This window comes from Phoca vitulina, unplaced genomic scaffold, assembly GCF_004348235.1.
Source record: "Phoca vitulina isolate PV1807 unplaced genomic scaffold, GSC_HSeal_1.0 scaffold81, whole genome shotgun sequence".
NCBI lineage: Eukaryota > Metazoa > Chordata > Mammalia > Carnivora > Phocidae > Phoca > Phoca vitulina.
This window is the reverse complement of record NW_022589784.1, coordinates 2,677,820-2,699,899: the sequence shown is the minus strand read 5'-3', so window position 1 is coordinate 2,699,899 and position 22,080 is coordinate 2,677,820. Positions and strand designations below refer to the sequence as shown.

The following is a 22,080-nucleotide window of genomic DNA, read 5'->3' as shown; positions in this document are numbered from 1 at the left end:
CTGGGAGCCCGTCTGCGGGGCCTCCAGGGCTTCTTGGCGCCGTGTTATTTTCTGATGTAAAACATTAAATGCTTAAAAAAAAATGGGCAAAATCTTGGATCGAGGTCTGTGGGGTTGAGAGAGGAAAAATAGGACCGACTCTCACTCCGTGTGCTTCCCAGAAATCTCCAGAAGCCAGTGTTGTGAAAATACTCTATTTATTAAAGACTGGCAGAAGGAAGTAGGGTTCTAGGTTCTGAATGGGAAATCGAGTCCCAGCGCCAGTGGGGAAAAAGGAATATGGGTCAGCTGGCCACCTGGGAGGGGTCACAGGTCAGTAGCCGGACCCCACTCATAGCCGTCCTCGTCAGAGGACTCCATATCTCGAGCTCGTGTAAACTTCTTCTTCAGGGCCTCCCGCCCGTAGGTCCTGGGGATCAGGAAACAGAGGAGAGGCTGTGGGCGGTGGAGAGGCTTGAACTACCCTTACCTGAGGCTGACTCTGCTAGGCACAATGGGTGTGGACAGAGATGAGCAGGACTGCTCATTTAGGGGTCAGGCCTCATTAACGAACTCCTACACATCCTTCAAAGCCCCATCTCATGTCCTCTCCTTCCGGAAGCTTTCCCAGTCCTCTGAGGAAGCGGGCCCTGACTACATGGGGTGGGATTGGCCCCTCTGCTTTCATCTCGCCCAGAAGGATGGGAGCACATTTAGACATAGCTTGGTTCTAGGTCCCTTCATCCCCTGAGCCTGAGTCCCAGGAAAAGGGCTGAGGGGCTCCAGTCTGGAGTACGGGGGCTCTTACCGCACGCTGTCCTGTCGCCACTGACCGTGGTGGGGGTGGCTGTCTACCTAGGAGTGGGGGAAAGGAGGTCAGCACTTCCCCCAAAGTAAGATAAACTGGAATGAAGAGCACCCCTGTCCCAACTCCCCACCTTAGCCCAGGCAGTGCTGCCCACAGCTCTCTCCTAGCCCCACACAGGTCTGCAACTCGTCTCTAATTTTTAGTGAGAAGATATGCTGGGATGGGGGGGAAGGCCTTGGCTGAGATCCCCTAGCCTGTCAGCAAAGGAGGAGTTGGGTTTCCCATCTGCAAAATTCCTGAGGGCTGTTCATAAATAAGTTCATATATGGAAAGTGCTCAGGATAGTGCCTGCCCCATAAGCAAGCTGCCATGGACAGTTGAGCAGGTCAGGTACTGCACAACTCCTGGGAGCACATCATAGATTTGTACATTTTCACATTTAACTAAAGAGGGCCTGGAGGAAGGGGTACCTTTGTCAAATTTATAGAAAGGCACTGTGGGGGCTGAGGCAGCCTCACAAAGAATAAATACTATATAAATACTTGTTTTTGGTAAACACCCAAGTCGTATGGGCTGGGACTTGGGTAAGCGCATTGAGTTTAAACAACAACCTTGTGACTTCAAGATGTATCTATTCCATAAGGAAACACAGCGGTGGAAACATTTGTTTTAAGTTGTTCAGTGACCCATGCATTCAAATAGCCTAGGTCTGGGTCTGAGATACTGATCTCAGCAGAGAAGCTTCTGTTTGTTGATATCCTGGGGGGAACAGGTTCCCACACTGTGTGTCTCAGCCACCCCCGTGCCCTGCTCACCTGGGCTCCTCGGGGACCGGAGGCTCTCCCATGATCCCGCGGGCTCTGGGGCTCATCCATGAGCACGGGCTCCGAGGACCGGGCCAGAGCTGGCGCCGGGGGACCCTCGTCCACGTCCGTGTGGGGCCCGCCCTCGCCGTCTGTGTAGCCCTCGCCATCTGTCTCGTAGTCGCTGTTGACCCGGCTGTCACAGCTCAGATCTGCAGAGCTGTCGGCCAGGCCGCGGTGAGGGAGCTCCAGGTTGTCCTCCGAGGAGTTGTCCAGCTGTGGGGCGGGGAGGCCAAGCTGAGCCAAGACCCCCCCCACCAAGCCAGGCCCTCCCTGATCTCAGACCAGATCCGCGACCCAGGACACCAGCCTTTGACCTCAGTCCCAAAATAGGTCAAGACCCTGACCTCAGGCCAAATCTGGACCGCGGACACGCCCCCAGCCCTGACCCGGTACCTGGTCCTCGGCCGTCCAGATGGGCCGGGTCTGCTGCTCACGGATGATGGCCTTGAGCTCCTCGTACCAACTGTCACTCGTGCCATGCAGGGGGATGGTGGCTGTGGGGAGGGGGCATCAGCACGGCGGAGAGACTCGGCCCAGGCCCCACCGCCGGCCCCGGATCCCCAGCTCCCAGCCCACCCGTGAAGAGGTGTTCGCTGTGCTTCCGTAGCTTCTGGGCTTGCGTGTAGAGGCGGCGGGTGCTGCGGCGGGAGGCGGGCGCCAGCCACTGGCGGAGGGCCTTGAGGGCCGGGCGGCTCTCGGGGGCGCAGAAGACCACGATGGGGTAGTACTGCACGTAGTTGAGGCGTTCGACCGCTGACGGCGTCACGTCCAAGAGCGCGTGCTTGTTCTGGGCCCAGCCCGCAGTGGAGACGGTGGGGGGGGGGCGGACAGACCGCAGAGACAGAGCGGGAGACGGGGCAAGAGGCAGGTGAAAGATCAGCTGATCAGAGATGCAGGCGAAGGGCCAAGGTCAAGGGGGGCCCCAGCCTCGCACCGCAGGCCGGCATGTCGGAGGGGTGGGGGTGGTGGGGGAGGCTGGGAGAGCCCAGGGCTCGCCGCTGTGTGCCTCCCAAGCCCCCACATCACAACACCTCCCCGAGGGGCGCCGTGGGAGTCCCTGCTGCGCAGCATGGGGCAAGAACAGGTCGGAGACCTAGGCCTTGGTTTCCCCACCCTCAAAACAGGACCCACAGCAGGGCCCTGCTTACTTTCTCCGCGATCATGCGCACGGTGTCCAGCTTGATGATCTTGGAGGGGCTATCCGTCCTCAACACACTGTCTGTGGAGGGGAGAGAGAACCCGGCAGCTTCAGAAGGGCATCCCCCTGGCCACTCAAATTCAAGCCTCCCTGCCCCTCCCCTGCTCAAGAACCCACCATGGCTCCCCATCGCCCTGCGAGCAATCCTAACGACAGCAGCAGCCCCCCCAGCCACGTGCCTGACACTCACTGCACTCAGTCTCCCTGCTGACCGTGGCCTACACTGCTACTGAGCCATCAGGCAGATGGGAGACAGCCTCAGCGACATAAGGTCACTGGCTCAGGGTCACAGAGCCAACACGGGGCAGGGTGAGGAGCCTCATTTGGAGTCTGTGTTCCAGACACTGGCTCTCCCAGACTTGACCCCAGCTCGAGGCCTTTGCTCAGACTGTGTCAAAGGAAGCTGCCCTCCCATCCCCCATCTGTCCTTTAGGACTTGAGATAGAGCACTGCTTCCTCCAGGAAGCCCTCTAGTATAGCCAGGCAGCTGAAGGAGGAGACCCGCCCTGCCCGGGGGGCCTAAAAGGAATGGCGGAAACACAACCTTACCTGTTTTTTTATCGTTATAAAATGTGCATAACATAAAATGTACCACCTCAACCGTCTTTAAGCGCACAGCTCAGCAGCATGAAGCACACTCACACGGTCCTGCGACCACCCCCACCCTCTGTCTCCAGAACGTTCCATCTCCCCACACGGAGACTCTGTCCCCGTGAAGCACGGACTCCCCACCCCCTGCCCCAGCCCCGGCTCCCACCCTCTCCTCTCCTGTCTCTGTGGACGGGACTCCTCTGGGGACCTCCTGGGAGTGGGGTCCTGCGGGATGTGTCCTTCGAGGTCTGGCTCCTCTCACTGAGCCCAGTGTCCTCAGGGTCCCTCTGAGTCATGGCAGGTGTCAGGGTCCCTTCCTTTCTAAGGCTGGATCACGTTCCAGCGTGTGGATGGACCACACTGTGTTTATTCACTGGCCTTGGGTCGTGTCCACGGTTTGGCCGCTGTGGACGATGCTGCTGGGAACGTAGGGGGGCAGGTGCCAGTGTGAGCCCTTGCCTTTACTTCTCTTGGGTGTAGATCCAGACACGGACTCGCTGGCTGGGTCAGATGGTGACTCTGTGTTTAACTTTCTGAGGAGCTGCCAACTGTCCTCCCCAGTGGCCGCCCCCCTCCATTCCCCCAGCCGCGCAGGAGGGCTCCGATTCCCACATCCTCACGGACACTGGCTACGTTCTGTTTGCTTCGTTTGACACTATGGCCCTCTGAACCACACCCAGGGGCCTCCTCCTCCTCCCGCCAAGTTCCTGTCCCACAGGCCCTGCGTCCCAGGGTGCTCTTGGAAAAGCCTCCGGAAAGCTGCTGAGCCCCCCGGGGCAGTGAGAAGGCCAAACGGACAGAGGGCCTCACCTCCTGAAACGCTCACACCTTACGTGGGCACGAACACGGTGCCTGGGAGCCCCAGCAGCGAGCCGCCGTGCAGGACACATCCGCCGCCTTCCCTCACTCATCCCTCCCACCAAGGACAAGAGACCCCATTTGAGAGGCAAGGAAGGGAGGTCTCAGAGAGGGCAAGCGGCCAGCTCAGGGTCACCCAGCCACACGGAGTAGGAAGGAATTTAGGGACACTGACCCACTGGACTCCCTGGCACTGCCTCGAGCTGATAGATGCCCACCCAGAGGACCCTCCAGCAGCTAGATGTTGTACCTCCAAAAGCCCCTCCACCCTCCTCTGGGGGCTCCTAACCAAGATCTCCACCACACGGGGCTTTGAGCTGAGGCTTTATTAAGTGCATCTGCTCTGCAAATAGTGCCCTCTGCTGGAAAGTAGCTACAGGCAATATGTAAATCAGTGGGAGTGGCTGTATCCCAATAAAACTTTATTTGTAGATGCTGAGATTGGAAGGTCATTATCATTTTCACGTGTCACAGAATTTTTCTTTTAACTTCTCTTCAACCATTTAAAACGTGTAACTACGGGGTGCCTGGGTGGCTCAGTGGGTTAAGTGTCCAACTCGTGATTTTGGCTCAGGTTGTGATCTGGGGGTTGTGAGATCGAGCCCCGCATGGGGCTCTGCGCTCAGCGGGGAGTCTGCTGGAGGATTTTCTCTCTCGCCCTCTGCCCCTCCCCACTCTCGCGTGTGCACACACACACACTCTCTCTCTCTCTAAAAATAAATAGATCTTTTAAAAAAAGTGTAAATTCCATTCTCAGCAGGCTGTATAAAAACTTAGCTGATGGGCCAGACTTGGCCCGGGAGCTTTCATTCGCTGACCCCCTACTCCAGCTTGTTTCTGTAGTGGCTCATTTGGGGTCTCCTCAGGGCAATCATCTTGTTCAATGCTGTGTCGGTAGCTCAATAAATATCTCTTCAACAAACAAAGGAACGGGTAGCACGTTGGCTGCCTGGCGAGGTGTGTTAAGAAGGATTCTGAGGCTCTATCCAGACTAAGAGTGCCAAGACCAATTCAGGACATCTGGCCCCCGGCATTAGAGGGGTGCTGGTGACTCATGTGCCTCATGTTTCCACGGGCTGTTCTAACTTCCCACAAACAGCAGCAGCGGCAGCCTGGTCATCAAGCTGCTTTGGCCCCAGAGGTAGGGAAAGGGTTGTCAAATGACCCCCCCACACACACAAAGACCTGGGTTCTCACCTGCGATTTCGAACTGGTCAGGCAACTCAGCAGTCAACTTCTGCATCGCAATGTCTGCCACGGGCCCCAGGATCACCACCGGGCGCTTGAAGCTGGCTGAGGGGCAGAGAAACGGCAACAATCAAGGTCCCATTTGCAGCAAAGACTGCTAGATCCAACCAGGCCCATGGCCGCCCAGCTAAAGACTACATCTCCCAGCGTCCCCTGCAGGCAAGGACAGCCATGTGACTAGTCCTGGCCAATGGGGTACAAGCAGAGTTGTTGCGTGCAGTTCTGCTTGTATCCTCCCGGAAAGGTAGGAGCCCTCTTCACCTTCTTGCCCCTTGCCCCTGGCTGGAATGTGGGTGTTGGCGCGCCATCTTGGACCACAGTAAGGCAGAAAAACAAGATGGGAGGGGACCACCCTTGGCTGTTACTTTAAAAAGGTGTCTTGTCTGTGTCTGCAGGTGTCACATGGGGTCCATTAGAGCAGCTGAACCAGCGAACTCAGTGGTCAGCAAACTACAACCCGGGGGCCACATCCGGCCCACTGCCTGTTTTATAAATAAAGTTTTATTGGAACACAGTCACATCCACTCTTTTACATACTGTCTCTGGCTGCCTTCCCGCAGAGCTGAGTCGTTCTGAAAGAAACTACCTGGCCCACAAAGACTAAAACAGTTTAGTGTTGGATGGATACACCATTTTAGCCATGAGGAAACGGGCACAGAGGGCAGGAGGAAAGGGGGTATCTGCTCTTGTTCTCCTCTCCTGAACTCCAGGCCTCTCTCTCTCAAAAGCTCGATAAATTCAGATTTCTAAACATTCTTTGGTCAAAATTAAGTTGGCAGCCTTTTATTTTTAAGTCTGTCTCAAAAAATAAAAAATAAGTCTTTCTCCTCTCCTGGACGTTGGAGAGGCAACCTTGGAGCAGCTCAGCCCAATCCCATCCCTACGGCAGGTTTTTTTTTTTTTAAAGGCCTCTGCACCTGCCGCGATTCTTTCTCCCCCGAGGCCGTGGGCGAGAGCTTGCTTCCCTTCTGGTAATCTGGATGGGGCCGTCTCCCCACCAGCCCAGTGCTCAGAGGATCTATGATCTATGTGCTGCTTTTGTGTGTATTTATAAATATTTGATTAATTTCTTAAGATTTTTAGCTTTTTAAAATTAATTGTTAAAAATATACATAACAAAATTTACTATTTCACTGTATATTTTAAGGGGTACAATTCAGTGGCATTTAGTACATTCACAGAGCTGTGCAGCCACCACCCCTAGTTTCAGAATATTCTCATCACCCTGAAAAGAAATTTGTCCCCATCAGAAGTCACCCCCTTGTCCCCTCCCCCAGCCCCCGGCCCCCACGAGCCCACTTCCCGTCCGTGGATGAGCATGTTCTGGACGTGTCACCCACGTGGACTCACACCCCGTGTGGCTTCCGTGTCTGGTTCCCTCCCTGAGCGTCGTGGGCTCGGGGTCCGTCCCCGGGGCAGCGTGTGTGGGCGCCTCACTCCCATTTGTGGCCTAGGGACGCTCCCGTGTGTTATATCCCTTCATCTGTTGATGAGCATTTGGGTTGTTTCCACATTTTGGCTGTTGTGAATCACACTGCTGTGAACACGCGTGTGCAGGTTTAGGTCTAACACCTGTTCCCAGTATGGGTGTATTTTAAAGGGTGTCTGTTTAGCACCAGCAGCACCCAGTGAATGTACAGCCCCCCTCGCTGTGCTGTCTGGTGCCACGGGGGGCGAGGGAGCACTTAAAATGTGGCTCGACAGGGCTCCTGGGTGGCTCCTCCGGCTCAGGTCATGAGCTCAGGGTCCTGGGATCGAGCCCCGCATCGGGCTCCCTGCTCAGTGCGGAGCCTGCTTCTCTCTGTCCCTCTGCCTGCCGCCCCCCCCCCCGCTTGTGCTTGCTCTCTCCCTCTCTCTCTCTCTGTGTCAAATAAGTAAATAAAATCTTAAAAAAAAAATAAAATAAAATGTGGCTCGTCTGAACTAAGATGCACTTTGAGTGCAAAATACACACCAGATTTCGAACACAGTGCACACACAAAAAAGGATGTGGAATATCTCACTGACAACTTATAATTGGATGATCTATTAAAATAATACTTGGGCTACATTAACGAGATAAATTATTTAAATTATCTTTAACCATTTCTTTTTCGAGATTCTATACGTCGTTTGCATATTTCAATTGGAAATAGAAATTAATTTTTAAGGAAAGAAGCCCTTTCCTGTTTCCTTACTTCGGCACCCTACAATAACCAAAAATGGGTATTTTTGGTGGGAGAAGAGAGGTAAGGATGGGGGCTTCTGAAGGCTGATGTGGCTGAACACTTGGCCCAGAAGTTCCAACAATCTTACGAGCCCCCCCAGCCACCCCCCCTCCCCCGCCACCCCAGGGACTCACCCTCTCGAAGCACCACGCGTTCATACGGCGGGTAGTGACCCTGCCTGGTCAGAGTGGACAGGTCCTCGCGGCTCTGATGGGTGGTCTTCTTGGCCCCACGCCGAAGGCCCCGCAGCCGCCAGAACTCGGCCCGCGCGCTGGAGCCCGCCGAGGCACCCGGCCCGGCCCCCACGGCACGCTGGGCCGCCTCCAGACTGGCCAGCTGCTCCGCCCTGGGGAGAAGGCAGGGGACTGGTCACCGAGGGCGGCAGAAAAGCAGCCCAGACGGTGGGCAGCGAGGCCGTGCCCGTCTCCGGCGGGGAAGCCGCGGCCGAGGGGCGGCCCACCTGCTCTGGTTGGGGATGATGCCCCGCTCCTGCTCCCGGAGGTCGCGGCCCATGCGCACGGCCAGCCAGTGGCCCCCGCGGGCGCGGCTCTGCCCAGGGCCGGGGCACAGCGTGTCCAGCACGTGGAAGACGTCTCCGCGGGTGAAGCCCAGGCCCGATGGCGGGCTGGCCTCCAGCTCGAAGTGCGTGCGGATGTAGAAGGAGTCGCCCACGCGGGACTGCACCATTTTCCGGAAGACTGCGGACAGGGGAGGCTCTGTGAGCACCCAGGCCGCCGCCGGGCCCCGGCCCTCCTGGCCACACACACTCACTGTCCTGCTTCCGCTGTGTTACCAGCTCCACGTCCTCGCCCGGTGGCAGCCCCAGCAGGAACTGCACGGCCTCCTCCCGCGTCAGGTTCCGGAACGGCACGTCATTCACCTGCCAGGAGGGGGGCACGAGATGGGGCACAGCCCCAGGAGGAGGATGGCGGGGACGAGGCGTGGTGCCGCGCTTGCAGGGGCGAGGGGGTCGGAACAGGGAGGAGACTGAACGTGGGTAAGATTGTAAAAGGAGCCTAAGGAGGTGCTGGTTGTGGAGGGAGGCAAGACTCGCCGGGAAGGCACGACCCGGCCGAGGCCGTGGCCCAGACGACGCGGGCAGGCCACGGTGGGCGCAGCCGGGACACGAGCGACAAGATTATGATGCTGACACCGATAACAAGCACGAATCCTGGACAAGGTCATCACTTGGACAACGAGGTCAGGACACCGCTAACCAGGATGTGACATGGACAAGGTCGTGACCCAGACAAGCCGTGCCCCAGTCAGCAAGGTCGTGATCCAGCCAACAAGGTCATGATGCAGGCAGGGAGAGGCGTTAAAATGTGCAAATGCCCGTGGGGGGTGTGGGCAGCCCTCGGGGTGCGCACAGGGGAGGACACGCGGGCAGGGAAGGCTCGGACACCCACCGCCCGCTGCCCCGGGTCACCTGCAGAATCTGATCTCCCTCCTGGATGCCCTGCCCGTCGGCCAGGCTGCCCTCCTGCACCCCCGACACGAAGATGCCCACGTCGTTGCCGCCGGCCAGCCGCAGCCCGATGGTGGTGCCCTTGGGGAAGCGGACCACCCTGGAGTCGGGGCTGTACCTGGGAGGCGAGGCAGAGGCGGGGTCAGGCCGGAGGGGGCGGGGAGGGGGCGTGCTGGGCGTCCTTGGGAGAGCCTCCACCCCCTCCGGGCCTCAGTTTCCCAAACAGCCCCACATGGCGGCCGCATCAGCACCCTGGTGCGGAGGGCAGGACTGTGTGCTAGGGAGGCGGCCCCGGGATGTGCGGGCCTCGGGCCGGCGGGCTGTCTTTCTGGGGGACATACCCACGGTCCTCCACGCTCTGGCTGCTGGACACCCTGTAGATGTCATAGCTGCTTTGCCTCGGGGAGTCTGAAAGGGAACAGCAGTCTCTTTCCCAAGCCCACGGACTGGTCCAGCTGCCACACCGCTGCCTGATGGCCTCCCTGCCCCCCATCCCCCCAGGGAGCTGTCCCTGACCTCTTAGGCCCATAACAGCCTCTGTAGCCCTGCCTGGCACAGCCTCACTGGCTGGGATCAGAAAAACCAGAGGGATGCTCAAGAGTCACCACCCTTCCGCCCCCTGCTCACCTGGTTCCGAGACGGTTCTGGAATCCACCGAATTTTCCCGCCGAAGTGGGGGGCTCTCCCTGGAGGGGAAGGGACTTGGGGTGAAGTGGGGATGGATGCTGAGAGTGACTGTTGGAATTCTAACTTCTTTTTTTTTTTTTTAAAGATTTTATTTATTTATTTGACAGAGAGAGACAGTGAGAGAGGGAACACAAGCAGGGGGAGTGGGAGAGGGAGAAGCAGGCTTCCCGCTGAGCAGGGAGCCCGATGCGGGGCTCGATCCCAGGATCCCGGGACCATGACCTGAGCCGAAGGCAGAGGCTTAACGACTGAGCCACCCAGGCGCCCCTGGAATTAACTTCTCTGCACCCAGGTTCAACTCCGGGTTCTGCTCCCTCCTAGCTGTGAGACCGGGGGCCACTGCCCTCTCTGGGGATGGCTCAGTCAGCCGTGTGAGCCAGCTCAGGAGTGGGTCATCCGCCCCCAAATCCTACAGCCCTTGATGGCGCCTCGGCCGTAACCTGTTAAGATCGCGCATCAGCAGCGCCCCACTAAGCCGCCCCGGCTCCGATTCCCCCGACATTTACTGGTGTTTGGAGCTGCTGGGTTTTAGGGTACTTTGTTACACAGCCACAGATAACAGACCCCCTACCTCACAGGTGCGGGATGCCTAAGTCGGGTGCCCGTTATCTAATCCCCACGTGTTGGGCACTTGGGTTTTTAGGCATTGAGTTGTGTCCCCTCAAAATTCATCTGCTGAAGTCCTAACCGCCCATCTCAGCCCCGATCCCTTGTGACTGCTATCCTTATAAAATGGGGACATTTGGACACAGAGACAGACACGCACAGAGGGGAGATGATGTGAAGGCAGAGAGGAGGTGGACACCTACGAGCCCAGGACTGCCAGGGGCTACCGGAAGCTACTGGAAGCTAGGACAGAGCCCCACCCACGAGCCTCCAGGGGGAGCCGGCCCTGCCCGTGCCCTCATCTGCCGTCCTGAGCCCCCGCCGCCACAGGGCACCAACGCAAGGTCATTGCCTCCTGTCCCCATCTGTCATCATCATCATAAGGAACAAGCACCTATGGCTGTTGTAGCCCCAAGAGAAAATCCCTAGTAGGCGCCTTATGCACTTTGAAGTCTGGGATGTGTTGTAAAATTCAGTTCCTTCTGCTTTAAAGTCGATCCATATCAGGTTTTCCCAGGACCAAGAACCCAGAGCCAGTCCTGGGGGCAGGGAGGACTATGGGTGGACAGGGGACGCCTCTTCCAGGCAGGCCACCAGGTGGAAAAGATATGTCCACGTTCCCCTCCTGCTGGACCATTCTGGCCAATGGGGGTACGTACTCGGAGGAGTTGGTTTGGCTGGCGTCCAAACTGCGTTGCACATGCTGGGGTGGTGGTGGGACGTGGGAGGGTGGCGCCTGAGACAGCTCTGAGCCGAGGTCCGAGATGTCTGCAGGGGAGAGCATGTCCCCTCAGGCCTCCCGCCCACACCTTCCAAACTGGACCCATTTCACAGAGGGAAACATCAAGGCCCCTCGCAGCAAAGGGGCCTAGACCGAGTCAGGCTCAGCCAGGGCCTCCAGCTCTGACTTACTGTGTGGCCTTGGGCAAGTTTCTGTCCCTCTCTGAGCCTCGCCAACCCCCACCAGGCTCTGCCTGGCACTCTCTGCACCGCCCCCCCCCCCCCGCCCTCCATTCAACCCCCAGGGCCTGCCTTCTGGCCCCTCACCATCCAGGAGGGAACTGTCGCTGTCACTGACAGCCGGTGGGATGTTCACCAGGAACTGCCCTCGGTCCCTGAGCACCAGCAGGGTCAGCTTCCCTTCTGACTTCTCGATCAGTCGCCGTGTGTCACTCAGAGACAGATTCTCGCTGGACACACCGTTAATCTAAAAGGGGCCGGGAAGGAAGAGTTAATGCGAGATCGGGGATGCCAGAAATAGATAGCTTGGTGGGGGGGGGGGGGGCGGGGACTAGAAGCACACAATCCCCAAGAATTCATAAAGACAGCCATTCTCAAGAGGAAATAATAGAATTGGATTCCTCCTGCTCTGAGGAGACCATGCCCAGAAGTGACTCCTACAAGAATTCCAGAATTGGCCAATTTCCTGAGGGGTGGGGCGAGCACTAGGGGAAAATTAGAAGCAGGTTGAGTCCCCATCTCCCTAGAAGGGGAATTTCTCGGGAGACACTAGGAACAAACATTAGAAACAAGTCTAAGTAGGGGACAGGGAGTAGATAGCCCAAAATACCAGAAGCAGACGATCTGTAGGAGGTACTAGAAACAGACATTTAGAGGTACGTCAGAAACATAATTTGGGGAAGAATTTAATGTCCTCTCTGGGCGCTCTGGGAATCCCTTTCTATCATTTCCCGGAGGGTGTGTCTGTTTTCATTTACCCTGGGGATTGTGAGTTTGTCATCCCCCCCGCCCCCTCCGCCCACTGAGCTACCTGTTTCTAGTGTCTGCCCCAAACCACTAGAAACAGACAATTCCTCGGGGTCACTAGAAACAGATAACTCTGAAGAGGCTCTCAAAGCAATCAACTGGAAATGGTTTGGAAATCAAACACTAGGAATCACTAGAAACTGATTTTCAGGAGAGGAGTCTGGAAAGAAACCAGCTCCGAGACAGAGCCGCGCCTCTAAGCCTGGACTCTGGACCATCAGCACCGACCAGCTAGGGCAAGTTGTGGAATGAGCACTGTGGGCCAGCGCCCCCGTGTGATTCTGGGGATACTAGAACCCGACATTTGGAGTGTTAGAGCAGAGGATGGGGCAGGGGGGATCCTGTGTTGTCCTCTCTAACCTCTGGGAAACAGGCAACACCGTGCAGGCCGATGGTTCCCGCCAGCTCTGCGGACCTTCCTGGTGACAGGGTCTCCCTGTCTAGCCCCTGACAGGAAGCCTGGGCTCACCTGTAGGATGAGGTCTCCTTCCTGCAGCCCACGGTTCCTGGCGGCCAGGCCCGAATCAGTGATGTGCTTGATGAAGATCTGACTGCCCAGGGTGACCCCGAACTCTGTGGGGGGGAGGAGGGAAACTGAGGCAGGGCCTGGGCTGCGGGATCCTCTCAAGCTCAGACTTCTCACCTGCCCTCGACCCTCCTGCCTGCCTTCTGGGCCGCCATCCCGCAGGGAGATCTCAGGCCCGGCTCCCTCCACGCCACCCTGGGGCTGTTCTGACAGGACCCAGGACCCAGGACGTGTGATGTTAGCACAGAAGGTCATGGGCAGGGGCCTGGGAAGGAACAGAGCCCTGGTCCCCGCTCCCCAGCGCCCTGCTCACATCACCACACAGATGCTCTTAATGACATCACCGTCAGTGTTCAGGATGTGACTCTTGCTATTAAAATCCCAAGGTGGGGGGCGCCTGGGTGGCTGAGTCGGTTAAGTGTCTGCCTTTGGCTCAGATCATGATCCCGGCATCATGGGATCAAGTCCCCTATCGGGCTCCCTGCTCAGCGGGGAGCCTGCTTCTCCTTCTCCCTACTCTTGTGCTCTCTGTCTCTCTCCCTCTCAAATAAAATAAAATCTTAAAAAGCAATAATAATAATAAATAAAATTCCAAGGTGGGGACAGATGTCCAGTGCCATTTATCATATCATGTTTAGAATTCTAAGGTCACAGTGCTGCCATTGAATTGAGATGGGGTCAGAGGTCACGTCCCTGCTGTTGGGGTCATGAAGGAAACGCCAGTACCATGACCCTCTACAGATGTCACAGTGGGTGAGTTTCCCGGGGCTACTCGAAATTGTCACAAACTTAGTGGCTTTAAAACAATACCAATCCGCAATCTCATAGTTCCGGGTTCGGAAGTCCTAAAACCCAGGCGTGGGCAGGGCTGGTCCCCCCGGGGCCCCCGGGAGACCGGGCTCCGGCCTCTTCCTGGCCCACGGCCCCTCCTCCATCCTCACCGCCAGCAGCGCGGGGTCTGCCCGTCTCTGGGACTCCCACCCTCTGCCTCCCTCTCGTGAGGGCCTCTTGAGGACGCCGGGCCCCCCGGGAACCCAGGGTCACCCCCTCCTTGGGGGCCCTGACAAGGTCCCCTCTGCCGCGTGAGGGGACCACGTCCCAGGTCCGGAGGGGCCAGGACGGGGACACCCATGGGGGCCTTTATTCTGCTGACCACCCGCCACACGGGACGGGGGTCAGGGCAGTGGCAACCCCCCTCTGCGGGAACGCTGAGCCCCACCGCCAACAGCACAACCCAGCCGCTGGTTCACCTTCGCTCTCTCGCCTCCGCACCAGCACGGACTTCACGGGCCTCATCCGCACATCCTGCCGCGGCAGCCGCTTAAAGCCAGACACCAGGGCCAGCCCCTTGGCCTCAGAGCTACCACCGGGGGGGCTCCTGCGCCCCTGGCTGCCGGCCCGGCTCCGGCGGCCCGCCCTCGGCCGGCGTGAGCGCTCGCCCCAGGAGCGGCCGGAGCCACTGGATGTGTCGCCTTCGTAGCCCTGGCCGTGGTCGGCCTCGTCGGAGTCCTGATGTCCCCGGCCAGAGGGGCTGGCCTTGGTGGCAGGCAGCTGGATTTTCCGCGGACGCTTCACCGTCTGTTAGGGGAGGAAGGGAGGGCCGGCTCAAGGCTTTGCCCATCCACTGGGTCGTCCTGGGGGACCCTGGCCCCTCTCTGGGCCTCAGCGTCCAAGCTGTGAGATGGGGACAAGATTCCACTTGCTTGTAGACGCTTACGCTCAGGCTGCCCATGAGCTGCAGGACCAGGTGGGGCTCAGCGGGGGCCTGGGGGGGCAGAGGTGCCCCCTGTACCAGGGGCCGCCCCTCCCACCCGACCCCCACTCACAATGTTGGCCAACTTGGTGCAGGTCTTGAGTATCTGAATGGCAAAGGTGGAGGTGACACTCTCCATGGAGACCCCATTCACCATGACGATGTGGTCCCCTGTCCTGAGGGAGGAGGCTGGGTCTCAGGGAGGAGGCCTCACCTTGCACTTTGGGGCGGGCACCCCCAGTTCTACAAGGCCTGGTTCTAATTGACTGGTGTCCCATGTCTCACAAAGACATTTATCCTTCTGGGCCTCAGTTTCCTCATCTGTAAAATGGGGGCCAATCATGGATGCTACTGTAATAATAAAATGCAACCACAGAACAGAAGCTGTGGTTATAACGGGTGTCTCCATACTCCTCATTTCTTCTGTCCATCCCCTCTTTCTGCTATTCTCCCCCTCTTTTCCCGTCTGGGTTTCAACATCTCTCTCTCTGAAGCTGTTCCTTGATTCCAGGCTGAGCCAGATCATCCGTCAGCCACTCAGGTCCCAGAACCATTTTCCCCCAACATAACTCCCTGAGCCTCCTGCCCCCAACGGCTCAGAACACTGGGTTTCCTTCCCTCCAGCCAAAACAGGTTTCCCAGTCTTTTCATTCCAGGAATGCCGTGGGGCCACTATGACCCCAAGACCTACATCGGAGGACCAGAAATTGCCTTGGGGAGAGGGAGGGCCACATCACCAACTCCGTCCTGCTAACAGCTCCAAGCCCTGTGTTGGCAGGGCTGGAAGGCGCCAGGCACTTTCCTGGCTCCTAGCTTTGGCCCGCACAGGTCCCTCCTCTCGGCCAGCAACCCTGCTGCCTCGATACGCACAGCAGTCTGCCCTCCGCTGGTCCCCCGGGCACCACATCAGAGACAACCACGGATCCACTGGGCCGGTCTCGGCCACCAGAGATTGCAATGCCGAAGCCTCGCCGGGGGTCCTAGGAGAGGATGAGACATAGGATGAGCTTCTGCTTCCCATGGGGACAAAGGTTCTCCCGTCCTGTCGAGCAGCCCAGGATCAAGAAGACATTCTTGTTGGCAACCACGCGGGGAGAGGGAGGCCTCACCTTGCAGAGCGTGGCCGTGTGCTGTTCCCAAATGGTCATCTCCTCCATGTCCAACACCTGACAGGAGGGAATGGAAGGTGGGCGTGAGGCCATGGCAGGTCCACTGGAGCACTCGGGGGTCCCCTGCCCTGGGTGAGGAGCCTGGCTCTGACACTCCCATGGTCCAAGCCTGTGGGCAAGTGGCTACCTCTCTGGAGACCTCAGCTTTTGTATCTGCAAAGTGGATTTATGTCAGGGGTTCTCAGTTAGGGACCATTCTGCCCCCCAGAGGACATGTGGCAACATCTGGAGGCATCAAGGCTCCGGTCATCACAACTGGGCGTGTTCCTGGCACCAGGTAAGTGCGGGCCAGGGGTGCTGCTCAACCCCCCACAGAGCAGGGCAGCCCCACACAGAGAACAATCTGGGCCCAAACGTTCATATGCCAAAGCTGAGACCCTAGGTTAAGTGAACCAAACTGTTAAGAGCAGAGAAAAGGCAAGTGCCTGGGGGGGGATGGGGGGGGTCAGTGCGTTAAGGGGTCCATTGCCGGGGGAGGGGACGGGGGGGGGGGGCGGTCAAGCCTGGAGGGAGGGAAAATCAGATCCGGAGGGCAGAGATTTTTGTTTGTCTTGTTCTCAGTGGAGTCCTGATTCATAGCAGGGATTCAACAGCTGTTTATGGAAGGAAGGAAGGAAGGAAGGAAGGAAGGAAGGAAGGAAGGAAGGGCTTTCCTTGTGCCGAGCGCTTTCCATGTACTATCTCATTTAACCCACTCATTGAAGGGAGATTCTATTATCCCCATGTCACAGAGGAGGAAACTGAGGCAGAGAGGCAAAGTCACCTGCCAAGCCAACAGAGCTGACGGAGGTGGCGGCTGGGGAATGTGGAAATACCAGATTATTTTCAGGCCCCTGCTATAGATGCGAGTGCAAGGCCACACTCCAGGACACCCACCCTGCTAGAGGGAAGGCAGAGATGAGGAGCCCACCCTCCAAAAAACTCGGTGGCCCTATTTCCCTGGGGGGCCTGGTAGAAAGGACGCCCCCTCCCCAGCCCGGCACCGCAGGTGGGTGATTCCCCCAGCAGAAAACCCTGCGCCGGCAGCCCCAGTGCCTTTTCTTAATGGTTCCCGGGAGAGCGGCATTCCTGGCTCCCAGGGAGTGGGGAGGGGGGCGGGGAGAGAGGAACAAAGCCCGGGGCGGGGCCTCCCGGGCACTCCGGGCTCCGCAGTTACCAGGCAGCTGAGAGGACAAGCCTCACAAACCAAGACTCAAACCCCTTGGTTGGCGGTGCTGGTGCTTCTCCCAGCCTCAGCTCCCCCTCCCGTAAAATGGGTTGCCCCCATCCCCGCTGCCCGGTCGTTCAGGGTTGAGGTGCCGGAGCGGGGCAAGGAGGAGCCACGCGCCAAAGGCAGAAAGAGCCTGGGCAGAGAGGCTTCCAGAGACGCGGCAGCTGTCCTGAGAGGGGAGGATTCAGACTTTCCTCCTTTGCACATGGATAAGAAAACACCGTTCCGTAGCGGGCTGCCGAGTGCTTTCCGCACACCCACTCGTTCAATCCTGAGGGGCCCTAGGATGTGGCACCACTATTATTCCTACCTTAAGGGAGGAGAAAGGAAGGCCCAGAGAGGTCCAATACCTTGCCTGAGGTCACATAGCAAACGGGGGACACAGGCAGACGGTCCCACACCCTCACTCCTCACTGCAGGGCCACAGCATCCTTCTGCTTAATGCTTGTTTTTTTTCTTCTGAGACTTATTTTTCAAAACAGAATCTTTTTACTTGGCTTTAATTTTACGCTTTGAATCAGGAAATGGCCTCCAGAATTTTGATTTCCTGGTCTTATTTTAAGAAACAGCCCCAGGGAACAAGGGCCCCCAGGGGGACAGGAGCAGGTGACCCAGGCTTGTCCGGCCTTGCGTAGGTTGGTTCCTAGGTTCGCCTCCTCAGCTGTCAGGGGCCTTGACTAAAACCCAGGGGGCCAAGCCTAACCCCACTGCGCCCCTCAGCCCAGTTCACCTCCACAGATTTCCCCGACACCGCTGTGCCCAACACACGCTCCCAGGATTTGTGCACAGCTAGCCCTTGCCACTCGGGGTCTCAGCTCAAAAGCTGCCTCCTCAGGGAGCCCACCTTGGCTAGCCAAATTTCCCTGGCTCCCTATCACTCTTCCGTGTTTTATTGTGTTTTCTCATGGCATCCAAACCATCTTAAAATATCCTGTGTAATCACCAGTTTGCAAGTTTCTGGTCTTTCCTCCGGGCTGTGAAGGCTGGGTGAGGCTGTCTCTGCGCTCTGGTGATGGCCACTAGCACCTCCCGGGCCCTGCGATTAGCCTCCACTCCAAGCCTTAGCACACGCTGTATGTACTCTCTGGGCAAACTCCTATTCATCCTTCACAGCCCCAGTGCCATTGCCTCTTCCTCCAGGAAATGAGTCTTCAATGGCCCCATACACACATCTCACATCCCTAATTATTGGAATCTGGGATGTCTCCCATACACCCCTCTAGTCTGGGGCCTGCTGGTGGGAAGGGCTGGGGGCCCTGGGACCCCCACATAGTCCCCACAGGACCAGCAGGGAGACAGTTTGGGGAATGGGTGAATGGTGACATAAAAAGTATATTCAGCCAGGAAATCAACCGGTGTGTCCAGAATTGCTAGACCCCTCAGCCAGCGGCCCATCCAGGTGAGCTCTGAGGGGGCGGGGCCTGCACCTGCTTCCCCACCTGGAGCACCAGGCCGGTGACAAACAACGAGGAGAGGAGGAGTCGCCCAGAGGGGGCAGGTCAGGTGGTACCAAGTCACACAACCCCAGACACTAGGCTCAGGGACTGCAGTCCTCTCTCCCCCTCCCCGCCCCCACCTCTGGGAACAAAGGCGCCCGGGGAGGCGGGAAAGGGGGCCACAAACAGGCCACTTGGGGAGGGAATTCTGGAAGCTGTTCCCCGCAGCCAGGAAGAAAGCTGGCGGGAACCTGAACTGCCCGGCCTTAGGGCTCCGGCAGTGTGGTCTGGGGGGGAGCCACATTCCCCCTACGGCCTCAGTTTACCACCACCACCACCCCGCCCCTCCGCCCGGTGCTATCGGTGATTGTGAGTCAGCTCAAGCTCCATCCCTGGGGGGTAAGGTCCCCCCAAATAGAGACACGGAGATCCCCTCCCTCCCAGCAGGTTTGCTCTGGTGTAAAAGGGGCTCTCGACTCCTATCTCTGCTGCCCCTGTATACAGTAGGCGCCCAGTACATGGTGGTTCCTTCTCCAGCAGCCTCGTCGGGTTCACCAAAGCCACCCCAGCCCACAAAAGAAGTCACTGATGCCGTTCCACGGTTGCTCAAGCCTAACTCCGCGGAACACCCCGGGAGCCAGGTGTAAACATCTTTACAGGGCACCTAATACGTGCCAAGCGCTTAAAAACACATTTTCCTCTTAGAATCCTCCCTACACCCTTCTTTAAAATGAAGATCACCAATTTTATAGGCGAGGTACGGAGAGGCCTTGATTCACTGGCCCGAAGTTATACAGAAAAGGCAAGATTTGAACCCAGGTCTACCAGGTAAGGGAGGCAGACCTTGGGGCAGAGAAAGACCCCAGAGACAGTTTTTGGAGACCAGCGGGGGCGAACGCCCCTCGCTGCGCAGCCTCGGGCTAGCCACCCTTCTCCTCTGGGCCTCAATTTCCCCATCTGTAATCTGGGGTGATCTGGGGTCCTGGGTCCAGGTCGCAAGCCCCACTCCAGCTAGATCCCCTCCCCCTCCCGCCCTCTGCGGGCTACTCGCCTGGAATCTCACCGCCATGGTCCACCCCCGGGGCTCTCCAGCGCCCCTGCCCCTGGGGGGCCTGGAAACGGTCAATCGGTCCCCACCTTGGGGTGAGGGAGGAGGCTGAGGATGCTGGCGGCAGAGAGTGCCCGGCCCTCGCCCTCCTCCAGCCCGCTCCGCGGCTCCCGGCTGCACCTGCCCCTCTTCCTCCTCCTCGTCCCCTACCGGCCCCGCCCCCGCCCCGACACGCCTTCGGGACGTCGCGGAGGCCGCCTTCGCCCCTAATCGCAGGATCCAGGCGCCGGGGTGGAAATACCAGGCCGGGTTTTCCACTCAGCTGAGCACTTGCCGGCCGTCGGGGAGGGAGACCGGCCAGACAGGGCTGCAGTGAAGACCTGGGAGGAATTCCGGCTGCGTGTCTGAACGGAGCCTGCCATTCAACATCCTGGACCGGGCCCCTTTCGAGGTTCAGTCGGGACATCTATTACAACAGGAGCAAGGTGAGTGCCAGAGACCTCCAGGACAGAGCGCTAGCCTTTCTCGGGGCACCCCACCTCCGGGAGGTTTACCCCTATTACATAGAGGGGAAACTGAGGCCCGGTGAGGTCTGAGGCACGGACTTTCTGATGGACGCAGGTGCGCGGCTACCGCCACCGGGCCTGGTCCTAAGGCCGAGCTGCTGAGAGCTCGGTCTTCACACCCCGCACAGGGCTGGGCCCCCAGCTGAGGAGGGCGGAGGAAATTCTTCAGGCTCCTGAGAGCAAAGGTCAGGCTTCCTCCTGAGCCTCAGAAGGTGAGGTCTGGGAATGACGGACCAGGGCAGGAAGACGTTTGGGGGGGGGGGGGGGGGGGGGGGGGGGGGGGGAATCGTCGGGAGGGTGGGTGGGGGGGACTGTGGCTACACCCACACATTCCTTACTGCTATATAGACCCTGACGCCCAACTGTTCCTGAGCTGCACCTCATGCCAAGGTTGAAAGAGCAAATCTGGGCATAGACACCCCTTCCCAGCCTCATCCACTCAATTCTGGCAAAGAGGAATCCCACCCACGCTGTGGCACAGAAAGGTAGACAAGAAAGGAGGAAACTGGAGGATCAGGAAATGCTTCCTGGAAGAGGGAGCATTGCAGCTAGGGTTTTGAAGTTTGGGTAAGAGTTTGCCAAGTGAACAAGGCAGACAATATAATAAAAATCTTTGAGGCCCCCCCCAAAATTGACTTCTTACCCCTCCCCACTGCAGTTCTCCCAAAAACACAAGTCAGCAGAGCCCACTCAGCCAGCATGGGCCCCTCGAGTATCTCCAAAGGTCCCCAAGACAGTAAGCCTTTGCAGAAACCCCTCTGAGGACCCACTCAAAACCTCAGGGCTGGAGGGGAGAGCTCAGCTTTTTCCCAATATGATCTTTGGCCACCAGCAGGTGGTGTGCAAAACCATTTTAGGTGGAAAAGGTCAAACTTTTTTTTTTTTAAATAGCTGTGTATTTGTTTTAATGAGTCATAGGAAAACATAAATAGGCTCCCCACTGACAAGCATCCGTGGGTGTTCGTGGCTATGAGTACTCGGGAGTGGCCCGTATGTGGGGAACATCCTGAGCTCCTGCTCAGACCTCAACACCATTGTCTATGGACTAAACTGGTTGAATTTGTGGTAATGAGGCTCCTGGCTCACGTTTATTGAGTGTTTGCTTTGCTGCAATTACACATAATGAGATCCACGTGTCCGTTTGGCAGCTGAGTTGAGGGGCAAGCCTGACTGGTAAGAGCTGGATTTGGCCCCCAATTTGGCTCTGTTTGACCCCACACACCTCACTTTATACGAGTGTTTCTCACTGTAGGGGAATTTGCCCATGAGGGATGCTTGGAGATGCCTGGAGACCTTTTGTGTTGTCAAAACAGACTGGTGCTCCTGGTGTCAGGTAGGTGGAAACCAGGGGTGCTGCTCATCACTCCACAGTGCCCAGGACTGTTCCCCACAAGGAATGACCTGGCTGAGGATGTTAATAGCACTGAGGTAGAGAAACCCCACTCTAGGCCACTCTCAGAAGGGGGGCAACCACCCCAAGACACATGGTCTTCTTCCAGCCCCCCAACATTCTGCCCTCATGTATTCATGCCCTACTCAAGAACTCTCAATGGCTCCCTAGGACCCATCAGACAATCCTGTGCTCAAATGCAGGTTGTTTTATTTTTTAAAGTAAGCTCCGCACCCAAGGTGGGGCCTGAACCCACGACCCCGAGATCAAGAGTCCCAGGCTCCACCAACCCAGCCAGCAAATGCAGGGTTTTGAAAAAAGGTGTGGCCGGTGCTGCCCCATAGGCCAGAGGAGCTGGCTTTAAGCCCACTATTCCAGCCACCCCCCAGCCGGATCACTTTAAGGAAATAAAAATCTGCTTTTCATCAGTCTACTTCATTCATGCCCTCATTGTTTTTATTCAGTCATTAAAACAACAAAAATGTCTCAAGCCCCTACTATGCGCCAAGTACCTAAGCGGGAACCCGGAAGAACTGACTTCCCATCTGAAATTTCAGTGCCAAATTCAACCAGGAGGGGGAAGTGCGGGCATGGCATGAGGGAGTGGGGAAGGTGGGGTCCTGGAAGTACCCCTGAGATGACCCTGCTCCGTCTTTCTGAGTGCCTAGGGGGAAACTGAGGCCCAGAGAGAGAGCTGGG

At 57.7% G+C, this 22,080-nt stretch overlaps 1 protein-coding gene across 1 annotated transcript; it reads right to left on the bottom strand.

Moving 5' to 3' along the window:
- Nucleotides 1-180: 180 nt before the first annotated feature.
- Nucleotides 181-19,446, bottom strand: TJP3 (tight junction protein 3). Its single transcript, XM_032394905.1, has 21 exons — nt 19,429-19,446; nt 15,672-15,728; nt 15,433-15,542; nt 14,636-14,738; nt 14,060-14,387; nt 12,753-12,856; nt 11,564-11,723; nt 11,176-11,284; nt 9,832-9,909; nt 9,565-9,651; nt 9,185-9,341; nt 8,527-8,635; nt 8,216-8,453; nt 7,890-8,101; nt 5,498-5,593; nt 2,802-2,872; nt 2,230-2,440; nt 2,047-2,147; nt 1,603-1,866; nt 788-834; nt 181-409 (listed from the first exon to the last, which is right to left on the bottom strand). The coding sequence occupies exons 1-21, from the start codon at nt 19,444-19,446 to the stop codon at nt 307-309; spliced, it is 2,763 nt and encodes a 920-aa protein (XP_032250796.1). The 3' UTR covers nt 181-306.
- Between the last annotated feature and the right edge of the window lie 2,634 nt (nt 19,447-22,080).

Coding starts and splice junctions, on each gene's coding strand:
- TJP3 (XM_032394905.1), bottom strand. Junction 2,873..5,497: donor TGACCAGTTCGAAATCGCAG/GTGAGAACCCAG, acceptor TCCCCTCCACAG/ACAGTGTGTTGAGGACGGAT. Junction 1,867..2,046: donor TCTGGACGGCCGAGGACCAG/GTACCGGGTCAG, acceptor CCCGCCCCACAG/CTGGACAACTCCTCGGAGGA.